At 45.8% G+C, this 19,711-nt stretch overlaps 1 protein-coding gene across 1 annotated transcript in view; it reads right to left on the bottom strand.

Moving 5' to 3' along the window:
• Positions 1-3,272: 3,272 nt before the first annotated feature.
• The window catches only part of otogl (otogelin-like), a 170,884-nt gene continuing 154,445 nt past the window's right edge, over positions 3,273-19,711 (bottom strand). The window contains exons 51-54 of the mRNA XM_072483997.1: positions 18,587-18,706; positions 12,307-12,352; positions 5,488-5,567; positions 3,273-4,550 (exon numbers count right to left, since the gene is read on the bottom strand). Of these exons, the coding sequence (XP_072340098.1) occupies positions 4,350-4,550; positions 5,488-5,567; positions 12,307-12,352; positions 18,587-18,706 (447 nt within the window). The 3' untranslated portion in view covers positions 3,273-4,349. The remainder of the gene's footprint in view (positions 4,551-5,487; positions 5,568-12,306; positions 12,353-18,586; positions 18,707-19,711) is intronic.

Here is a 19,711-nt window from a genome sequence, read left to right on the forward strand (position 1 = left end):
ACACCCACATGTTCTGGTCATGTCCGGCACTACAGGGGTTCTGGGTGGGGGTGGCGAAGGTGCTTTCGAAGGTGGTGGGGGTCCGGGTCGAGCCAAGCTGGGGGTTAGCTATATTCGGGGTCGCAGAAGAGCCGGGAGTACAGGAGGCGAGAGAGGCTGATGTTTTGGCCTTTGCGTCCCTAGTAGCCCGGCGCAGGATATTGCTTATGTGGAAGGAAGCCAAACCCCCGGGCGTGGAGACCTGGATAAATGTCATGGCAGGGTTTATAAAGCTAGAACGGATCAAGTTCGCATTAAGGGGTTCGGCTCAAGGGTTCACCAGGCGGTGGCAACTGTTCGTCAACTACCTCACAGAACGATAGAGGGAATGGAAAGAAGGCATCAGCAGCAACCCAGTGGGGAGGGGGGGGGGGGGGGTGGGGGGGGGGGAGGACCCGGGCGGGCTCTCAGGGATGTCATTGTATATGTATAGGCATTTGTTTTAGGTAATGTATATTGGACTGTTGGATTGTATCTTTGGAGAGTAACTATTTTTGATAAGGCAGTTGCCATTTAGTTTTTGTTTATATATTATTTATTTATTTGTTTAAAACTGGCCACTGTTATTTATATTGCTTTATTGTTGTTAAAAAGAAAAACTGTGTACTGTTAGGTTTGGCCAAAAAATCTTGAATAAAATATATATATTTTTTTTTAAATGAAGGGGAGAGTGTTTGTCATTCTTGGGCAGGCCATGATTGAACTCTTTTGATGGTTCAACAAATTAAATTGAATGAAACGAATTAAGGGATAAATTAAAAGGGGCCCTTCCCTTAAAGGGACACTGCCTTGAACAAACACAAAGACCAACTGAAACTTAAAAAACATCAAATTAAAAGGTAATTAAAGGGGTCGATAAAGCATCCCAGACCCTATGGTGCCCCCTGGGCATGGAAGGCCTCGATGGTGCCAGTGGACACTGCATGCTCCCTCTTCAGGGACACCCACTTCCGCTCAAAGGGCCATGATTGAGGCTATGGGCAGCAGCAGGATTGCAATCATCAAAACTAACCACATACTGCTACTCAATCCACACCTTGCTTCATTTCATCCCATAATCTCTTCTGATTTGCAAGTTTAGGATAAAAACAGGTGCCTCTTGCAATCCCTCCTCTTTGATCATCGCCATACCACTTTGTCTTTCTCTTTTCAGATACTCAACTGCAACCTGGCCAGGTCATGGTGGAAAAGAATGAGTGAGAGGAACAGGAAGACAGTGATGAAGAACCATCGCAACACCATTTTACAACCAAATCCACCAGCTCAGCAACTGACAAATACAGAGAATAGCTGTTATAACCTGCCTACTTACCATTGGCTGGGGACTAATGACAATCCCACAATCCTGTGGGAGTATGAGCTTCCCCAATGAGGGGGGGCGGAGAAACGCCTCGTATAAATAAAGCTGGCCAGTTTAGGAACCAGCAGGAAGAAGTGTGCAGCAAGGGAAGTTGCTGCTGCTGTTATCTATCTATATATATATATATATATATATATATGTTATTGTAAATAAATGTTATTACTCTGAATCCTTAAAACTCGTGCTGGATTCTTCGTGGCCCTCACAAAAATAGCTTAGAGGTGGGGTGGGATCCGCAAAGTTTTACAGCCCTCTAATCATAAAATTGTAAGTAAACGCAGGGGATGGAGTACCACGGCCCATGACCTTCCCTATGCCATGGAAGTCATTCAGCGATAGGTAAAGTGGAGGGGCAGCCTTCCCACTAAAATGTCAATTCAGGCCCTCAGCTCGTCCATTAAGCCCAATTTAATGGGGGGGTTTTGGCCACTGCTGACATTTTATGGGTGAGCCACCGGCTGCATCATTAGACCACCCAGCAAGACATGTGGGCTCGGGAGGGTGACCCTCCTGATTGAGATGTCAGTGGTGAAGGAAGGGGCTCCCCGAGGCAAGGGTCACCCCTGCAGAAACACCCTGCACCCTCACCAACTGCACCTCACCCCCCCCCCCCCCCCCCCCCACCCCCTCCCCCCATCCCCACCCCTCGCAGGGACTGCCATATTGGTTCCGGGGATTCTTAACATCACGGGCTGAATTCTCCCAAAATGGGACCATGTCCCCACGCTGACGTAAAAACTGGAGATTCCTGGGAAAAAGTGGAACTGATTCAATGCCCTGCACGGGGCTAGCAGGGACCCGGTGTAATTCCCGCAGCTTCAGCTGCGGATACGGGCCCCTGCACTTCCGGTTTTGAGTCCGTGCATGCGCATGGCGGTGGCCTCCCGCGGCCGCGCTGAGGCTCCATGGCGGACTCAGACCGCAGAGCCACACATAAAAACTAGAGCCCGCCCTGAATCCGCAGCCGCCATGCGAGCATCCTGACTGGCAATAGCAGTTTAGAACATAGAACATAGTCCAGAAGGAGGCCATTTGGCCCATCGAGTCTGCACCGACCCACTTAAACCCTCACTTCCACCCTATCCCCGTAACCCAATAACCCCTCCTAACCTTTTTTGATGACTAAGGGCAATTTATCATGGCCAATCCACCTAATCTGCACATCTTTGTGGGAGGAAACCGGAGCACGCGGAGGAAACCCACGCAGACATGGGGAGAACGTGCATACTTTGCGCAGGCAGTGACCCAGCAGAGAATCGAACCTGGGACCCTGATGCTGTGAAGCCACAGTGCTAATCACTTGTGCTACAGTGCTGCCCGTAGTCCCACGCTGTCGGGAACTCGGCGTGTCAAGAGCTGAGGTTTGCTGGGCTGGCCTCTAGCAATGGGCCCCCAGCCGCGTGGAGTACTCTGCGATCATGCCGATTCTCGGAGAATCGCTGGACCGGCACCGGGCCCGATTTCGGCGTGAAATTGGATTCTCTGCGGAGAATCCAGCCTGGTGTCTATATATGACATCTGCAGTTCCAGAAATGGAACTCCCTGGACTGAAGAGCTGTCAGACCGTCAGTCAGTTGGTCAGCAGCTGTTGGGGGCAGGCAGCTGTCTTTTGGAAGAGTGGAAGCTAAGGCCATGTGCAAGTTCTGAGGCCTTCAATTGGGCACCCTACTGAAGACGTATGCACAATGAAATGCTTGGTGTATTAGCAGGCCTGCCAAAAAGACTGCAGTCAATGGCAGGAAGCACGGAGGAGTCCGGTACCTGGGTGATAGTCAGTTTGCAAAACACTATTAAATGCTTATGTGACAGTGCGTCGATTAAAGTTAACCATGAACTTTTAGAAGCCACAATCATTTATTGCAATTTTCCAGTTTCCAGTAAAGAACAAGCAATTGTTTGAATATGAGTTCAGAAAATAAATTGCGCTGGACTATAATTTACAATTCATAATGGCAACAATTTATAAACAATATAATGTAGACAGACTATACAAGTTAACTGTCTGACATACATGATCAGAAGGCAAAACAATTACAACTACTTATGAAATGTATGCAATATATTCAGAGCAAAGCAAGAAATACATAAGTAAAGATTTTCCTCATGTTTGTATTACAAAACAAGAACATTTATCATATACTCAAAACAATGCAATGTATAACATATTGGTTTTACTATCTAAAGTAGCTTAACACAGATTTTATTTGATTAAATAAGCTTACAGCACTGTCACTGGTGACTTATCACAAAAAAAAATAATTCCAGCATAAATTTACAAACATTTAGGTTTAACAAAAAAAATGCAGAGATGGAGGAAAGATTCAGAAATGTGAATTTTGATGATCCGTTGGCCTAGAAATTGGTTCATGCTGGAATGCTTCCGATGCTGGAACAGGTGGACATGGGGCAAGCCCAATATTGCGCTCTATGCCTCATTTATGTGAGACTGATGATCTGCTGGGTGGCAGCAGGTAGACTGGTGGTGAAAGGAACTCATGTGAGGGGGGCGGCAAACACTAGGGGGTCAGCAATGGTCTTTGGCGATGCTGTGCAGCTAGAAGGAACCCCTTCTGGTTCAAAGTTCAGGAAGGAATCTTTTAGCAACCTGCTGGAAGCCTCCAGTGGTCTCTTTTGAGGCAAATGTAGACTTGGGTTTCTGTAGAGCTGCTGCTGAATGCTGGCATTCAAGGCAGCGAAATGTAAGGAGGGGATCTGAAAGATGGCTTACTTGGGAATGCATGTGCAAGGGGAGCAATGTTTGCTTCAAGCACAGGTCCGAGGCACCTGCTCTCTTCCTTCGCAAATGGGTAGTCAATGCACTCCCAATGCAAAATGTATGCATGCAAGCTGCCTGCCATATCAACACTTTGACCCCCATTTTTTTTAGGTGGGCATTAATCAATTTCTAGGCCATTTTGTAACAGTACAGGTAACTAATCACAAGAAGTGTTTAGTTCCACTGGCAGGAACAGTCTGTTGGCTCTTGAAATGAAAAGTCAATCCAAGTAGCATTGCCAGCACAGAAAAGTGGCACGGTCTGAGCTGTGAGCTCAACTTCTCTGCAGCACTTGCAGAATCTTGCATAGCTGTTAATATTAGTGTTGAATATCATTGCGGATGGGCACTTACCATCACAAGAAGCCACAATAACCTGGAAAGAATTAACAATCATGAAGAATGTTCCATGTTTCATTCAAAGGGTCATAGCTTCCTTCAGGAAAAATTGATTTTTCTTTTCATTTTTGGTTTCTTAAAATGTTCTAAGTTTCGTTGCATGATGGCATTTAACACTCTGAAATGTTGGGCGCAGTTTTCCCATCGTGTCGCGCCCGGCTCTTCGCGACACCCGCCGTGATCTGGATCACGCCCTCGCTGGGCATGATCCAGATAATGATATTTAAATGACCCATTAGGCGCACTGAAATGTCCTGATGCCGTATTCACCCGGCGCCCAGGAGTCAACGGTCGTACCTGCGAGGCCTCAACCGGGCGACGGTCAGTACTGGTTTCCACAATCGTGGACCAGACGTGATGGCACCTCAGTGGGGGTGAGGTGCCTTACAGGCCATTACAGCCCCCCCCCCCCTCAGTTGGTCAGAGAAAGGGCAGGGTAGTACACTGGCACTCCCCTTGACACTGCCAGGCTGCCTGGTTGGCATTGCCAGAATTCCAGAGGCACTCCCAGGGTGCCAGGCTGACAGTGTCAAGGGGCAGGACCAGGGGGGCCCATGTCTATTAAAGGGAAGGTTGGGGGGGGGGGTGAAGGAGGGATCCTTAAAGGAGGCAAAGGGTGGGGGGGGGGGGGTTGAAATCGGGGCAGTCTTTAAAATGGCGTCCTGATCTGTGAGGAGCTGGTCCTGTTGGAGAGCTCAGCTCCCCAGTGGCGGAAAACTTCAAAAGTGTGGCCTCGATGTGGAGAACCCGGAAGGGCCCAAAAGACGGCTAAGTGTTATTCAATGGCGGTGTCAATCTCGGAATTGCAGCCGCCGTGAAACACCCCGCTAAACACGCCCGAAATTGGACTTTGAATTTTTTCTGATGAACCCTGCCCATTATAGATGAAAAATAAAAGGCAGAGTTATACGTACAGTGCCAGTGGTGCGGCAGTCATCTTTTCTTATGATCATTTTAACATCCATCTTCCGGCAAGGCCTTGTATCTTCTTTGCCTGTTAATAAATGGCCACATTAAACAGTCTGAAATACTTGAAAAACATATTAATACAACATTGCAAGCAAATGTTAACATGAACTTAACATTGTGCTCTTCTTTCATGAATAGTGAGTGGATATTAAGACCAATTATGCAAAAAAAACTTTATTGCTATTTACTTAATTTCAGTGCACAGTGAAACAAGAATTAAAATAAGTGGAATCAAGTCAACTCTCAATTCACTCTACAAGATGTGTAATAGAGGTTCACTTATGTGGCAACAGCTATAAGAACTATAATTTCATACTGGTATGTTATGGGAACCATAGGTCAAAGGTCACCTGTTTCTCCCAACATTTATCATGTCTCAGGTTACTCATGCACTGCCTTCCAAGAATTTCCGGAAAATCTAATTTACATTTGAAAGAATCAACACCACCTGCCTCCAACATCTCCCTAGGCAACCTGTTGGCCACTCACCCACTGAAATAGTGGCCTAGAAATTCAATGATCTTAAATTTAATAGAAAAAAATACAATTCAGACAATAAAACAAAACGGAATTCCACTCATGTCACAGCCTCCATTTAAAAAAAAAGATATATATAATCGTCTGTGTTGCATGGTGAAGTGATGACAGGAGGGATGCCCTACTGTGCAAGTGTGCCCTTCCTCCAGGTGCACAAATGGGTTATAGAAGGGGAAACAATCTTCTGTTAGTTCAAAGACAGGGTAATTAAGGAATGATAAGTATAATGCTACAAAACAATCATAGTGTTTATTCTCTTATTATTATGCTTTCTTGTAGAACTCATGGTAAATTGGGTTCGGGGGCTGGCAAACCCATAGCCTGACATTCCATCCATGTATTTAATTGCAGAGAGAATCAGTCAGACTCCATTACAAGCATGGCGAGCTCCCCATTCAGTTTACACTTTACTGAGGTGACCCTTTGTACTCAAGTGCTGTAAGAAGAAATCTCTACAGACATATTCATCATCACGAACACATATACACACTTTTGATCAGCACCATAAAATGTTACCACAATGTAAGGGCATATGGACTCAGGGATCCGGTTGCAAAGTGGACTCAAGGATGCCTATAAAAAAGGAAGTTACGCGATAGGAGTTGAGAGAAGTTTCTTAGATTGGCTGAAAGTGCGAGGTGGTGTCCTGCAGGGATCCGTGTTGGAACACTCCTGTCCGCCACTCACATAAATGATTTAGATTCAGAAGCTGGAGGTATGATGCTGAAATTTGCAAATGATACTAAGTTGAGGGGATATGGCGAAAATGTAAAATACCACCAGAACACAGGAACAGTAAAACTGGCTGGCAGTTTGGATGGATCAATTGCAAATGACATTCAATATAGCAAACAAAAGCAGAAAATGCTGGACTATCTCAGCAGGTCCGATAGCATCTGTGGAGAGGGAAGGGAGTTAACGTTTCGAGTCTGGATGACACTTTGTCAATGTAGCAAAGTGCATTTTGGTAAGACGAATAGAATACAAAAACAGGGTGGTAATATTAAAGTTATATGAAACCTTGTTAGGCCATATTTGGTGTGCTGTCTGCAGTCCTTCTCTCCGAACTTCAAAAAAAGATGTTGAGGTAGTGGGGAAACGGCATAACAGATTTACAAGAATGTGACGAGAATTGGGAGGCGGGATTGAACAGGGAATTTTTGTCAGGAAAAATGAAGGCTAAGAGGAGACCTAAAACAGATCGTTAAAATTATAGGTGAGTTAGATGGGGTGGATGCGGACAAAGTGTTCCCCGGTTAGCGAGGCCACAATAATAAATCTTTTATTGTCACAAGTATGAAGTTACTGTGAAAAGCCCCTAGTCGCCACATTCCAGCGCCTGTTTGGGAAGCTGGTACGGGGATTGAACCCACGCTGCTGGCCTTGTTCTGCATCACAAACCAGCTGTCTAGCCAATGTGCTAAACCAGCCCGATGATAAAAGAGTCTAAATATAAATGACCTATTAATAGATCAAAAAAAGAATTTCAGAGAAATGTGTTCACAGAGAGTCATGATGTGGAGATGCCGGCATTGGACAGGGGTAGGCACAGTAAGAAGTCTCACAACACCATATTAAAGTCCAACAGGGTTGTTTCGAATCACTAGCTTTCGGAGCGCCTAAGGATTCACCTGAGGAAGGAGTTGCGCTCCGAAGGCTAGTGATTCAAAACAAACCTGTTGGACTTTAACCTGGTGTTGTAAGACTTCGTACTTTACAGAGAGTGTGATAAGATTGTGAAACAGATTGCCACATGGATTTGTTGAAGAGCACAGCATTGATGCGTTCGAGCAGAGGGTGTACACAGGAGGGAGAAGGATTGAGGGACAGGGCGGCCAGATAGGAAGAGATAATTAGAGAGGGAGGAGGTCTATGTGAACTGTAGCTGGTATAGAACAGTTGATCTGACTATCCTGCAGCTATGCTGTAAGTGCTCTATGATTCTACATAACACATAAAATCAATTCCGTGCTTGTTGCGAATAATTCTTATACCATGCATTTAACATATTATAGATTTATTTTACATTTTGTTGTACTGAAATTATAAATAAAATACATAATGGGAATAGTACCTGTGTCACAGTTAGTACTACCAGTTGGGACTACTGGACTAATGGTAAAAGGTAATAAACCCAATCCAGAACCTGGCAGAATTATCAATATCAGTTTAATATTAAGTAACAGTATAAATTACATTGAAATATTACATATCTGGCATGCATTAAATCAAGCTGGTATGTAAGAATATGTTTATGTCACAAAGGCATATGTACACAAGCTGGTGTTGAACTTTAAAGGCCATTCACGTGCACATGCTTTTAGTCAGTGATGGCATTTTTATAAATCAAAATAATACTAAAGAATCACATGTAAGCAGGTGTTTGGGATTTAGGTGCATTCTCTGCAGCCACATCGGTTTAAACAATATACATATAATTCTGAAGTATAACAGTTTTTGTGGTATTATGAACTTTGGAAAGAATTTCTGTTGGAATGTACATATGTTGTACGGAGTATTGAAGATTCAAAATACATTGGGCTGCATGATGTAGCCCTTGGTTGATCTGATCACTTCAGTTTAAACTTGCCTTAAATGCTACAAAAAAGGTCCAACTCTTCTAATCGTATGATGAACAAAATACTGCGGATGCTGGAGTCTGAGAACAGAGGAGGCCGGGAAAAACTCAGCAAGTCTGCCAGCGTCTTTGAGAAGAGACACGGAATCAACGCTTCGCTTCATTTGACTTTTTGTCAGAACTGAAGTACTGACGAAGAGTCAAAGGACTGGAAGTATTGACTCAGTTTCTCTCCTAATAGATTCTGGCAGACCTGAGTGTGGTGGTGTAGTGGCAATGTTGCTGGGTTAATAAACCAGAGACCCAGGCTAGTGCCCTGGGGACACAGCTTCAAATATCACCTTGGTCTTTGGTGGAATCTAATTTAAAATCTTCAATTCCAAGTTATTCATTAGTAATGATGCTGTCACAAAACTGTTTTTGATTGTTATAGAAACACATCTGGCTCACTAATGTCCTTTAGTGGAAGGGAAATCTGCCTGAATAGCCGAGATGTAATTCCAGACCCCCAGCAACATGGTTAACTAATAACACAGTTCAGGGGAAATTAGGGATCGGCAGTACATGTTGGCCTTGCTGGCAATGACCAGATCCCATGAAAGAATATCAAAGAAACGTAATTTAATGGGCGGCATGGTAGCACAGTGGGTAGCACTGTTGCTTCACAGCTCCAGGGTCCCAGGTTCGATTCCAGGCTGGGACAATGTCTGTATGGAGTCAGCACGTTCTCCCTGTGTCTGCGTGGGTTTCCTCCGGGTGCTCCGCTTTACTTCCACAATCCAAAGATGTGCCGCTTAGGTGGATTGGCCATGCTAAATTGCCCTTAGTGTCTGAAAATGTTGGGTGGGGTTGCTGGGTTCCGGGGATAGGGTGGAGGTGTGGACTTAAATAGGATGCTCTTTCCAAGGGCCAGTGCAGACTCGATGAGCTGAATGGCCTCCTTCTGCACTATGAATTCTATGAAACCTGCTGAGTTTTTCCCGTGCCCCCTGTTCTTGCTTTTACTTCTATAGCTTTCTTTGCGCTGAATAATAGTATGGCTTCTGAGTGTTAGTTATGTTCTGTGACACACCCATCTCAAGGCCAACTGATGCTGTTTTAAGGTGACATAATTCACAACATTTGACCATCAATGGCCTAAGTGCAAAGGCATAAACGGAATGAAGGCTCATTTCTGAGCAGCAACAGTTTCTTTGCAGTATTATCTTCGCAACTGCTGCCCCACAGCGCTAAGGACCCGGGCTTGATTCCGACCTTAGGTGACTGTGGAGTTTACACGTTCTCCCCGTGTCTGCGTGAGTTTCCTCCGGGTGCTCCGGTTTCCTCCCACAGTCCAAAGATGTGCAGATTAGGTGGATTGGCCATGCTAAATTGCCCCTTTGTGTCCAAATGGTTAGGTGAGGTTACAGGGATAGGGCGCCGAGTGGTGGGGGGTTCAGCCTTGGTATGGTGCTCTTTCAGAGGATCGGTACAGACTCTATGGGCTAAATGGTCGCCTTCTGCACTGCAGGGATTCTATGATAAAATTGTCAGAGTTTTCTTTTTTTTTCTGCTCACAATTAGTATAAATGAATTACATTGTGCATTCAATTTATCCGGTTATCATCACTTTCAAACATGCATCTATTATTATTATTGTGTTTAATGTTTTGTTGCATATTAAAATATACATCTCAAGTGGGCATTAAGTGAGATATTAAGATCTTAAAGTAGCATTCATTTTATCATACCACTTTCTTTAAATATGCGTCAAATCTTTGGGGAAAAAACAGTTGCATTTTGAAGAAGGAACTTAAAGGACATACGAAGAGGATAGGAAAATAAAACCAAGTTTAAAGCATTTGTAAGAAACTATCGAAAATGTAACGAAACACAAACATGAAAGAAATGCAGACAGTCCAAAAGAAGAAAATAAATCAGAGCTCTCGTTACTTTTTGAAGTTTCAATACCAATTTACTTTTTTGATTGTTGTGTTCATCTCCTTCTCCCCCAGCAGCCCTATTCCCTCTATAATATCTCGGGATTACCAAAGCGCATGTGATTTGATTGTATCTTTTGACAATATTTTCCCACATTAAGGAAATAAAAATAATTATTTTTGGGTGCTTTTAAGTTTGACTTTGCTTTAAATGGATTAAGGTCAGAGGGCAGCAAGAGGGTGCATAGTTTCAGATGGGCTCTCAGTGGGCCAGCAAGACCATGGGGAGGGATTCACCCAATTTGAATTTATGTAGTTTCTCTATTGCAATTGACTGTCAAAATGATCCATTTAAATTGTAATCCTTCTCTCACTGAAGTCTTTAACAGTACCAGATGCTAGGTACTCACATAATTATGTATCTGTTCCCATAACGTAGGCCATGATTGAGGTTGGGTAAAAAAGGACAGAGGTGTGGCATAACTAGGTCCCTCTCCAAATTATGGCCAGAATTTGGAAGGCCATTAGCATTGCTACAACCATATCTATCAAACGGTGATCTTTCAACCAGTTCAGGTAGGCATTTAACTGTATATCTGGCAAAAGAAGCTGCTATAACTGGCTTGAGAGGTCTCGCATATTGATTCAACTTGGAATTGATGCACTTAATGTTGGGTTCCCCAAATAAAATAATAATAATAATCTTTCTTAGTGTCACAAGTAGGCTTACATTAACACCGCAATGAAGTTACTGTGAAAAGCTCTGAGTCATCACATTCCGGCACCTGTTCGGATACACAGAGGGAGAATTCCAAATGTTCAATTCACCTAACAAGCACGTCTTTCGGGACTTGTGGGAGGAAACCGGAGCACCCGGAGGAAACCCACACAGGCACGGGAAGAACGTGCAGGCTCCGCGCAGACAGTGACCCAAGCTGGGAATCGAACCCGGGTTCCTGGTGAAGCAACAGTGCCAGCCACTGTGCCACAAAATGGCACGGTTGAGTGGAACGTCAAAAAAAAATCTTTTTTAAAATAATAATGGTATCGAAGTGCTTGAAAGAAAAACTAAAAGAAAATCTAAGAAAAAGTGAAATAAATTTAGAGGATAAACAAATAGAATGGAAAGAATAGAAATAAAAGAACGAAGCAAGTAAAATAAAGTACTGAATATTAAGAGGCGACAAAAATCATGAACTTGACCCTGTAGCGACTGACGGTTACGGAACGTTGGAATCTGACAGGTTACAATAGCTTTGGTATTGTATGTGTTGCTCTTGCCTGCGTTGAACTTGGTCAGAATACTTAAATATATAAGTAAAATTAAAATACTTGAACTTTATAATTACCTTTCAGAATTCTGCCAAAAGACTTCATCTTTTCAAACTGAATTGAAATGATGCATCTCTTTTCCTTATCGACACTGAATAGCATTCCCAAATTACACACTTCGGATGAGTAATGTGACAAATTATTCCTCTTTTCTTTACTCAACAGTTATACTCCAGAATAAATTAACCAAAACCAGATTATCATCCTGCAGCCCAAATAAGCAGTGCAACAAAATGTTCACAACTGTTGTTTAAGATATTAACGGATTGCCGTTCAATCTGATTCAAACACTACATGCTTTTTTTTAACTCCTTCATTTGCCCCAGCAATTCAGGATTTAACCACAGCTATCCAAAACCAAAGCCAAACAAGCGCAGTGTGCAGCCTTGTTCACTTACAAGTCTTGCAGCAGCCGTCCATGTAAAGCTTTACAACTCCCCCTTTCTGCAGGAAGAAACAAAAGTACAATTTAGCAGGAAAAGCCGATCCATTCAGAGAAGGCATTGCCTTAAATATTTATTGGGCAAAAGGTCATCTGAAGGATTAGTAAGTGTAAAGTCGCCATCGTCCCAGATGACCATAGGCTGCTTTCTCCTTCGAGGGGGAGAGCTGACTGGTGGTGGTTTAACCTGAGGATCACCACACCTCAGGCAATGAGCCAGGTTGAGAAGGTGGGGACTTAATGAATAATAACCTCAGCCAGTACGGGAATTGAACCCATGCTGCTGTTTCTCATTCTGCATCATGAACCAGCTGTCCAGCCAACTGAGCTAAACCGAGCTAAAGGATCACCTAGGCCGGCATAAGATATACAGCACAGAAATGGGCCATTTGGCCCAAAGAGACAATGCCAGTATTTATGCTCCACTCAAACTTCCTCCCATCTTTTCCCAACCTACATCCACCATCTAGTCCACCCTCGCTCATATGATTGCCCAGCTTCCCTCAAAGGCACCTAAACTATTTGCTTCAGCCAGTTCCTGTGGTGGGGAGTTCTGCATTGTCACCAATCTCTGGGTCATAAAGCTTCTTCTGAATTCTGTATGAGGTTTTGGGGTGACTATCACATGTTGGGGGCGGAAATTAGCTCGGTCAGCTAGACATTCAGCGCATGGTTCGGATTAATGGCAACAGCATGGGGTTCAATTCCTGTTCCAGCCGATAGGCTTGGGGCTACCTCCTCACCCTATCTGCAGTAAAAGAAAAATCACAGCACAAATATAGCCATGGTTCAACAAAGAAAATCACCAATGACCTGCCTTTGGGCAAGTTAGGTACATTTTGAGTAAGCTGAAAAAGAAACATCAGGAGCAATGCAAAACAACAAGCTGCTGTTTCACTAAACCATTTTACACCATCACAAGTCAAAGTTACCTCACAAAAGAGAGGGGCAGAAGGAAATCTGTGCCTATTAAAATCAGATGCAGCTGATGTGTAACCAGCAATAAGGAAATGGCAGACATAGGGAATAGAAATGCTGATGGGTGCAGGGAAACTAAATATGAATCAAAACTCACAAGCTTTAAGCAGGGTAGGAAAGAGAAACTATTTAACTGAAAATCTGTTCATCGAACCTCAGTTGTAGTGGAGTTACTAGAATCCGTCTTCAGGGTCAGAGTGACTGAACGTTTAACAATCATAGATAATGTGGATTAGTGAAGGGTAAGTCTTGTGTGACTAACTTAATTTTTTTTTAAGGAGATTCTATATGGGTCAAGATTATCCATTCCCATCGAGTGGGTTCAGTGAGGGGAGCAGAAAATATTACAAGAAAGCCAAAGTCGTATTTTACTTCAGCATGAAATCTTGCCGCAGTTGTCAGCTCCCCCCATCAATGGCGGGTCGTGCTTCCCGCTGTGCAACACCAGGAACCTCATTTGAATTGTTACAATCCCAGCTGATGTTAGTACCGGAGAGTCCAGTCCCAGGCTGGAGCCCCGACTCGAGTAACTTTTCTTTTTTGATTCAGAGATGTAGGTGAGCTGAGTCACAGGACTGCCAACTATCTTTTAGGAAAGGAACAAAACATTTATACACAAAGCTTTCTCTCAGATGCCTTCACCAAGGATCCACTTCCAGGATTTCTGTCTCTCCTTTCAGTATTTCTCCGCCTTGGATTGCCATGTGCATTCAAGCTTTCACACAATCTCTCAGGTACTCAGTTACACCAGTAGAACACCACTGCTTCAACAGGCTGTATTACAGTGTCACCAAGCTCAGCTTACTTCAGATGTCTGGCTGCTCACTAGCCGACTTCACCAAGTCAGCACCTCACAGCTCAGTCTTTAACTCTGCCTCTTTCTTTAACTTGTGAACAGTAACTTGTTCAGATTCCAGTTCTTTGTCTATTTGACTTCAATCTTCCTGGGAACTTTTCTTTTAATTCCCTAGTTTCGAGGACTATCTGTTCTTTAGCGTCTGGGACTTGCTTTCTGCCCCTTACTCCATTGTCCTGATTCTCCGCTGTCAGTTTCTGTGGGAGCTGCTTTCTTCTTAAAGACCTGGGGCGGGGTTCTCCCCCACCCGGCGGGGTGGGTCGTACCGGTGGAGTGGAGTGGACTACTCTGACGTCGGGCCACCCGGAAGGTGTGGAATCCTCCGCACCATCAGGGGCTAGACTGGCACCGGTGGGGTTGGCACCTTGCCAGCCGGCACAGAAAGGCTTGGCGCAATGCCAACCGGTGCCGAAGGGCCTCCGCCGGCCGGCGCGAGTTGGCGCATGTGCTGGAGCACCAGCGTGTGCTGGCGTCATCCCAGTGCATGCGCAGGGGGTTCTTCTCCGCGCCGGCCATGACGGAGTTTGACAGCAGCCGGCACGGAAGGAAAGAATGCCCCCACGGCACATGACCGCCCGCGGATCGGTGGGCCCCATTGCGGGCCAGGCCACCGTGGGGGCACTCCCCGGGGCCAGATCCCCCCCCCTCCCCCGAGGTCTCTGCAGGCCACCCGTAGAGCCAGGTCCTGTCGGTACGGACCTGGTTTGATTTATGCCGGCGGCCACTCGGCCCATCGCGGGCCGGAGAATCGCCGACCGGCGCGGCCCGATTCCCGCCCCCGCCAAAACCCCGGCACTGGAGAATTCGGCAGCCGGCGTCGGTGCGGCGGGGTGGTATTCACGCGCCCCCACCCCCCGGCGATTTTCCGACCTGGCGGGGGGGGGTCAGAGAATCCCTCCCCGGGTTCTAACTGAACCAGTAGTGTGTATGCTTTGCAGTGTAGGCCCCTGGTTGCTAAGCAACAGCCTAGTCTTTCTTGAAACAGGCTGGGTGAGATTCTCCGCCAGCCGACGCTGGAATCAGGAAAGCGATTGGGAGGAGAATCGGTTTTGACGCTATAATCGTGGCGGGCACCGGGTTCACGCCAAATCGCAAGTCTCCGGTGCCTCGACAGTGGCATCAATGCATTCCACTCCGCACGTACAGTAAACACCATTGGCATACCATTAGCGGGCCTGACCCCGTATTCTCCGGGACCACCACCTCCACCAGGGTGAATTCCCAACAGCGAGGTCACCTGCGCTTTCAGAAATCGGGAAACAGGCACCATGGCTGCTGAGGGGGAGGGGGGGGGGAGAGAGGGGGAGAGAGGGGGAGAGAGGGGGAGAGAGGGGTGAACGAAAGTGTCCAACATCGCCTTAGTTTGCTGACAAATGTTCCACTAGCCAGAGGGCTTCTGCCAGGTGGGGGGGGCGAGTAGCAGGGGGTGGCCAGGAGGTGTGCTGTGGGGTCAGGGTGGAAGGGCATTGAACAGCATTGCTGCAGCCTTCCAGGCAGCCATGCAGCTGTGCACGCCGCTAACTGCCCACTGTGAACTTAATGCCACCCGTCGTATCCAGACCACCTCTCCCAGGTACCCTCTGGCCCATCAACGGGATGGGTGCTCTCCAGCGCAACTAGTGCCATCTTGTTGGCTGGAATGAGTATGTGTGGGGAGTGGAGTGCTCAAATGCGGCTGTTGCTTGTCAGCCTGTCGAGTGCCAATCCCGACCCTGGCGACTCCAACACCGTTTCCCATTGGAACGATCATGTCCCACCGGTGCTATCCACTCAATGGTCGGTGAATTGGTCCAGGTGCAGCACCAGCTTTGCTGTTGTAGAATGCCACCAATCCTGCCCCGGCAACAATCCACAGGGCTGGATTCTCCGGTTTTGCGGCTTTGTCCAGAGGAAGCGTCTGGTCTAACAACCAAAACGCCGGCGCCGGCCCACACCGATGCTCCGCCCGGTGGGGGGCTAGCAGCCGCGTCATGTAAATCCCCCAGGGTTTACCTGCAGATATGGACGGAGAATGGGTGGGCCTGTGGCTGCGCATGCGCACGGTGGCGACCTGCGACGGCCATGTCGTACAACATGGCGTCGGCCGCGCGCAGACACGGCCTGCCAGATAGTGCCCCCCGTAACCCCCCTCGCCACCCCCGGACCACCCACCCCCCAGCCCCTGCCGAAGCCCCGCCTCCTCCCCAATGGTGCTCCAGGGCCCCCTGGCCTCATTCTTGGGATAGAGAGGCCGGTGCAATGAGCTTGAGCAGCTCCGCCGTCCTCTGGCATTGGCACTGTTGGATCGCAGCAAGTGCCTGTGCCATGGGGTGCAGGACTAATGCCTTGCACCAAGGTCTCCATGGCAGCCACCGCGCTAGCTGTGTTGAGCTCGGTGCGTTGCAGTGTCAGCACAATCACCTCAAACAGCCGCCAGCAGAACTCCTCCATTTTGTCTTTCAATCCAAGGAAAAAAGTAACTTATAAAAATGATGCAGAATAATTTGAGATTGGAATTTTATTCCAGTAGTTTGCTTTCTTAATTTATTAATTTAAAATGTTACAGTAACACAGATGCACAGGAATTTTATATACTCTGAATTGGGGAAGAACAAACGGTGGCTAGCGAATTTCTTTATCCAACACATAGATGGTAGTTTGTGGAGGGCTGTTCGCCTTTTGGAATAGGGGCTACAACCAATGAATGGCTGCCTATGATTACGTAAAACTGTAAGACCTCCATAAGCAAATCTAAATATCATGAAACACAAAAATGCCAACTCTCCATGTAAAATAGGCCCCACACACAAAAAGGCGAAACCCTCACAGACACAAAACCCAAAACATATTTGAGCCACTGTGCACATCTCCTATTAGCTTGCAATACCGGGAGCATGCGACGGATGGCCCAAGGATTTATTATTCTATTGACAGTTTTTATATCAGATATTTTGGAATTTGCAACAGTGAATGCCAATGTCACTGCAGTTCATCTTTGGGCCACAGTTCTCAGTGATTAGAACCCATTCCAGCTTTGTAGATAGTGAAGCCTTGTAAATATACTGGGTTTCTCGTCCAGCCATGTCAGTGACAGATAACGTCTTGCCTTGCCTTTATACCTCTGTCAGTCTCCAAAGCCTTTTCTCCAAAGGTAGTCAAGAAGGCATATGGCATGCTTGCCTTCATTGGCCGGGGCATTGACTGTAAGAATTGGCAAGTCATGTTGCAGCTGTATAGAACCTTAGTTAGGCCACACTTGGAGTACAGTGTTCAATTCTGGTCGCCACACTACCAGAAGGATGTGGAGGCTTTAGAGAGGGTGCAGAAGAGATTTACCAGAATGTTGCCTGGTATGGAGGGCATTAGCTATGAGGAGTGGTTGAATAAACTCGGTTTGTTCTCACTGGAACGAAGGAGGTTGAGGGGAGACCTGATAGAGGTCTACAAAATTATGAGGGGCATAGACAGAGTGGATAGTCAGAGGCTTTTCCCCAGGGTAGAGGGGTCAATTACTAGGGGGCATAGGTATAAGGTGAGAGGGGCAAGGTTTAGAGTAGATGTACGAGGCAGGTTTTTTTTCACAGAGGGTAGTGGGTGCGTGGAACTCGCTACCGGAGGGGGTGGTGGAAGCAGGGACGATAGTGACAATTAAGGGGCATCTTGACAAATACATGAATAGGATGGGAATAGAGGGATACGGACCCAGGAAGTGTAGAAGATTGTAGTTTAGTCGGGCAGCATGGTCGGCACGGGCTTGGAGGGCCGAAGGGCCTGTTCCTGTGCTGTACATTTCTTTGTTCTTTGTTCAATGCTTGGAGTCCACAGATATTGACAAATAGGTGAATTTCAGCCTCAGCTTTGAAATTCAGGACCAGTCATTGTGAACAAATTAACAGTCACCAATCGTCCTTTAGTGCAACTAAGGTTGAACTTTCCATATTTTCAAACTTTGGGCAGAAGATGCCACGGGAACGAAGACAGTTATGTTCAAGCAACAGTGGAACAGAGCAGATGGTTGTGGAACGAAAGAGAAAATGCTGGAAAACCTCAGCAGGTCTGGCAGCATCTGTAGGGAGAGAAAAGAGCTAACATTTCGAGTCCGATGACTCTTTGTCAAAGCTTGTCAAAGATGGTTGTGGACATTGACCAGATCAGCAAGTGAAATGCAACCAGAATTCAGTTACAGCAGCTGGCCAATTCTTACAAGGGATATTTAGATTTTTGTGTATTGGGTCTTCTCTCTTTAGTGCATGGGGCCTTTTTTGTATAGAGAGTCTGCGTTGTTGTGCTTCACGATATTCAGATTTTCTTCTGAAGGTCTTGCAGTTTTGTGCAATCATATGTATCCCATTCACTGCTCGTGGCCCCTACTCCAAAAGCCCTCCCAAACCGCCAACTATGCAGAAGACATGTACATACAAACCTGTATGCATTCAGTCTCATTAAATGGTGGACAGATAACTCCTGAGCCAAGCATGGCAACTCCAACAGTGGTCTCCAGACACTCATATCTGATACATTTCGCTACCCAAGATGTTCCTGCCTGGAGTGAAAAATATTTTAAAGTTATCAACGTACATTTTTCTCAGTTCCTTTTAACTTAACATTTACTACGATAAAGAAGCACTTCAAGCAACAATGCAATTGTCAATAAATAGTTCACATTTTTTAATAGGCACTAAGATCAACAGGAAACAAAAATATTCAATATAGTTTTCACTTCGGCTGACCAGGAGATATTAAATTTTAGCTGGAGCATCTTTATTCTTACATCTGTTTTATAGAATTTTTAAAAATATTGATCATATATTTTTATTATCTAAAATTGGTACACCTAGCACATACTTGCTCTGGCAGCCCAGCGTTACATTCTCTCGTTCTCTGCCTTACTTCAGAATCAAGAAACTTAGGTTGCCTTCTGTACTATTAATAAGCGTTCTAATTGGGCAGCACGGTGAAGTGGATAGCACTGTGGCTTCACAGCGCCAGGGTCCCAGGTTCGATTCCCCGCTGTGTCACTGTCTGTGCGTTCTCCCCGTGTCTGCGTGGGTTTCTTCCAGGTGCTCCAGTTTCCTCCCACAGTCCAAAGACGTGCAGGTTAGGTTGATTGGCCATGATAAATTGCTCTTAGTGACCATAAATGTTAGGAGGGGTTATTGGGTTACTGGGACAGGGTGGAAGTGAGGGCTTAAGTGGGTCGGTGCAGACTCGGTGGACCGAATGGCCTCATCCTGCACTGTATGTTCTATTTGCATGGTGTTGTTGCTTTCTAGGAAGGAAGAGTAATTTGCCAATATATATCTCATGCAGTCTAATGGAAATTGCTCTTATCTGTATAAAATTAGTCAATTTAAATTGCCGCATTAGAAACTTGAGTCAATATTTACACCTAATTATTACATCTTTCAAAACCACACAATTCCACAGATTTAGATTTTATACACGTTACACTTCCAGCTGAACACATCAGGCTGAACTTTGGGAGGCGATGGAAGGCGATGGGGGAGCTGGGTCAGGAAACTAGGGGAAAGACATGACAGGAGGGTTC

Source organism: Scyliorhinus torazame, chromosome 19 (assembly GCF_047496885.1).
Source record: "Scyliorhinus torazame isolate Kashiwa2021f chromosome 19, sScyTor2.1, whole genome shotgun sequence".
In the NCBI taxonomy this organism is placed as follows: Eukaryota; Metazoa; Chordata; class Chondrichthyes; order Carcharhiniformes; family Scyliorhinidae; genus Scyliorhinus; species Scyliorhinus torazame.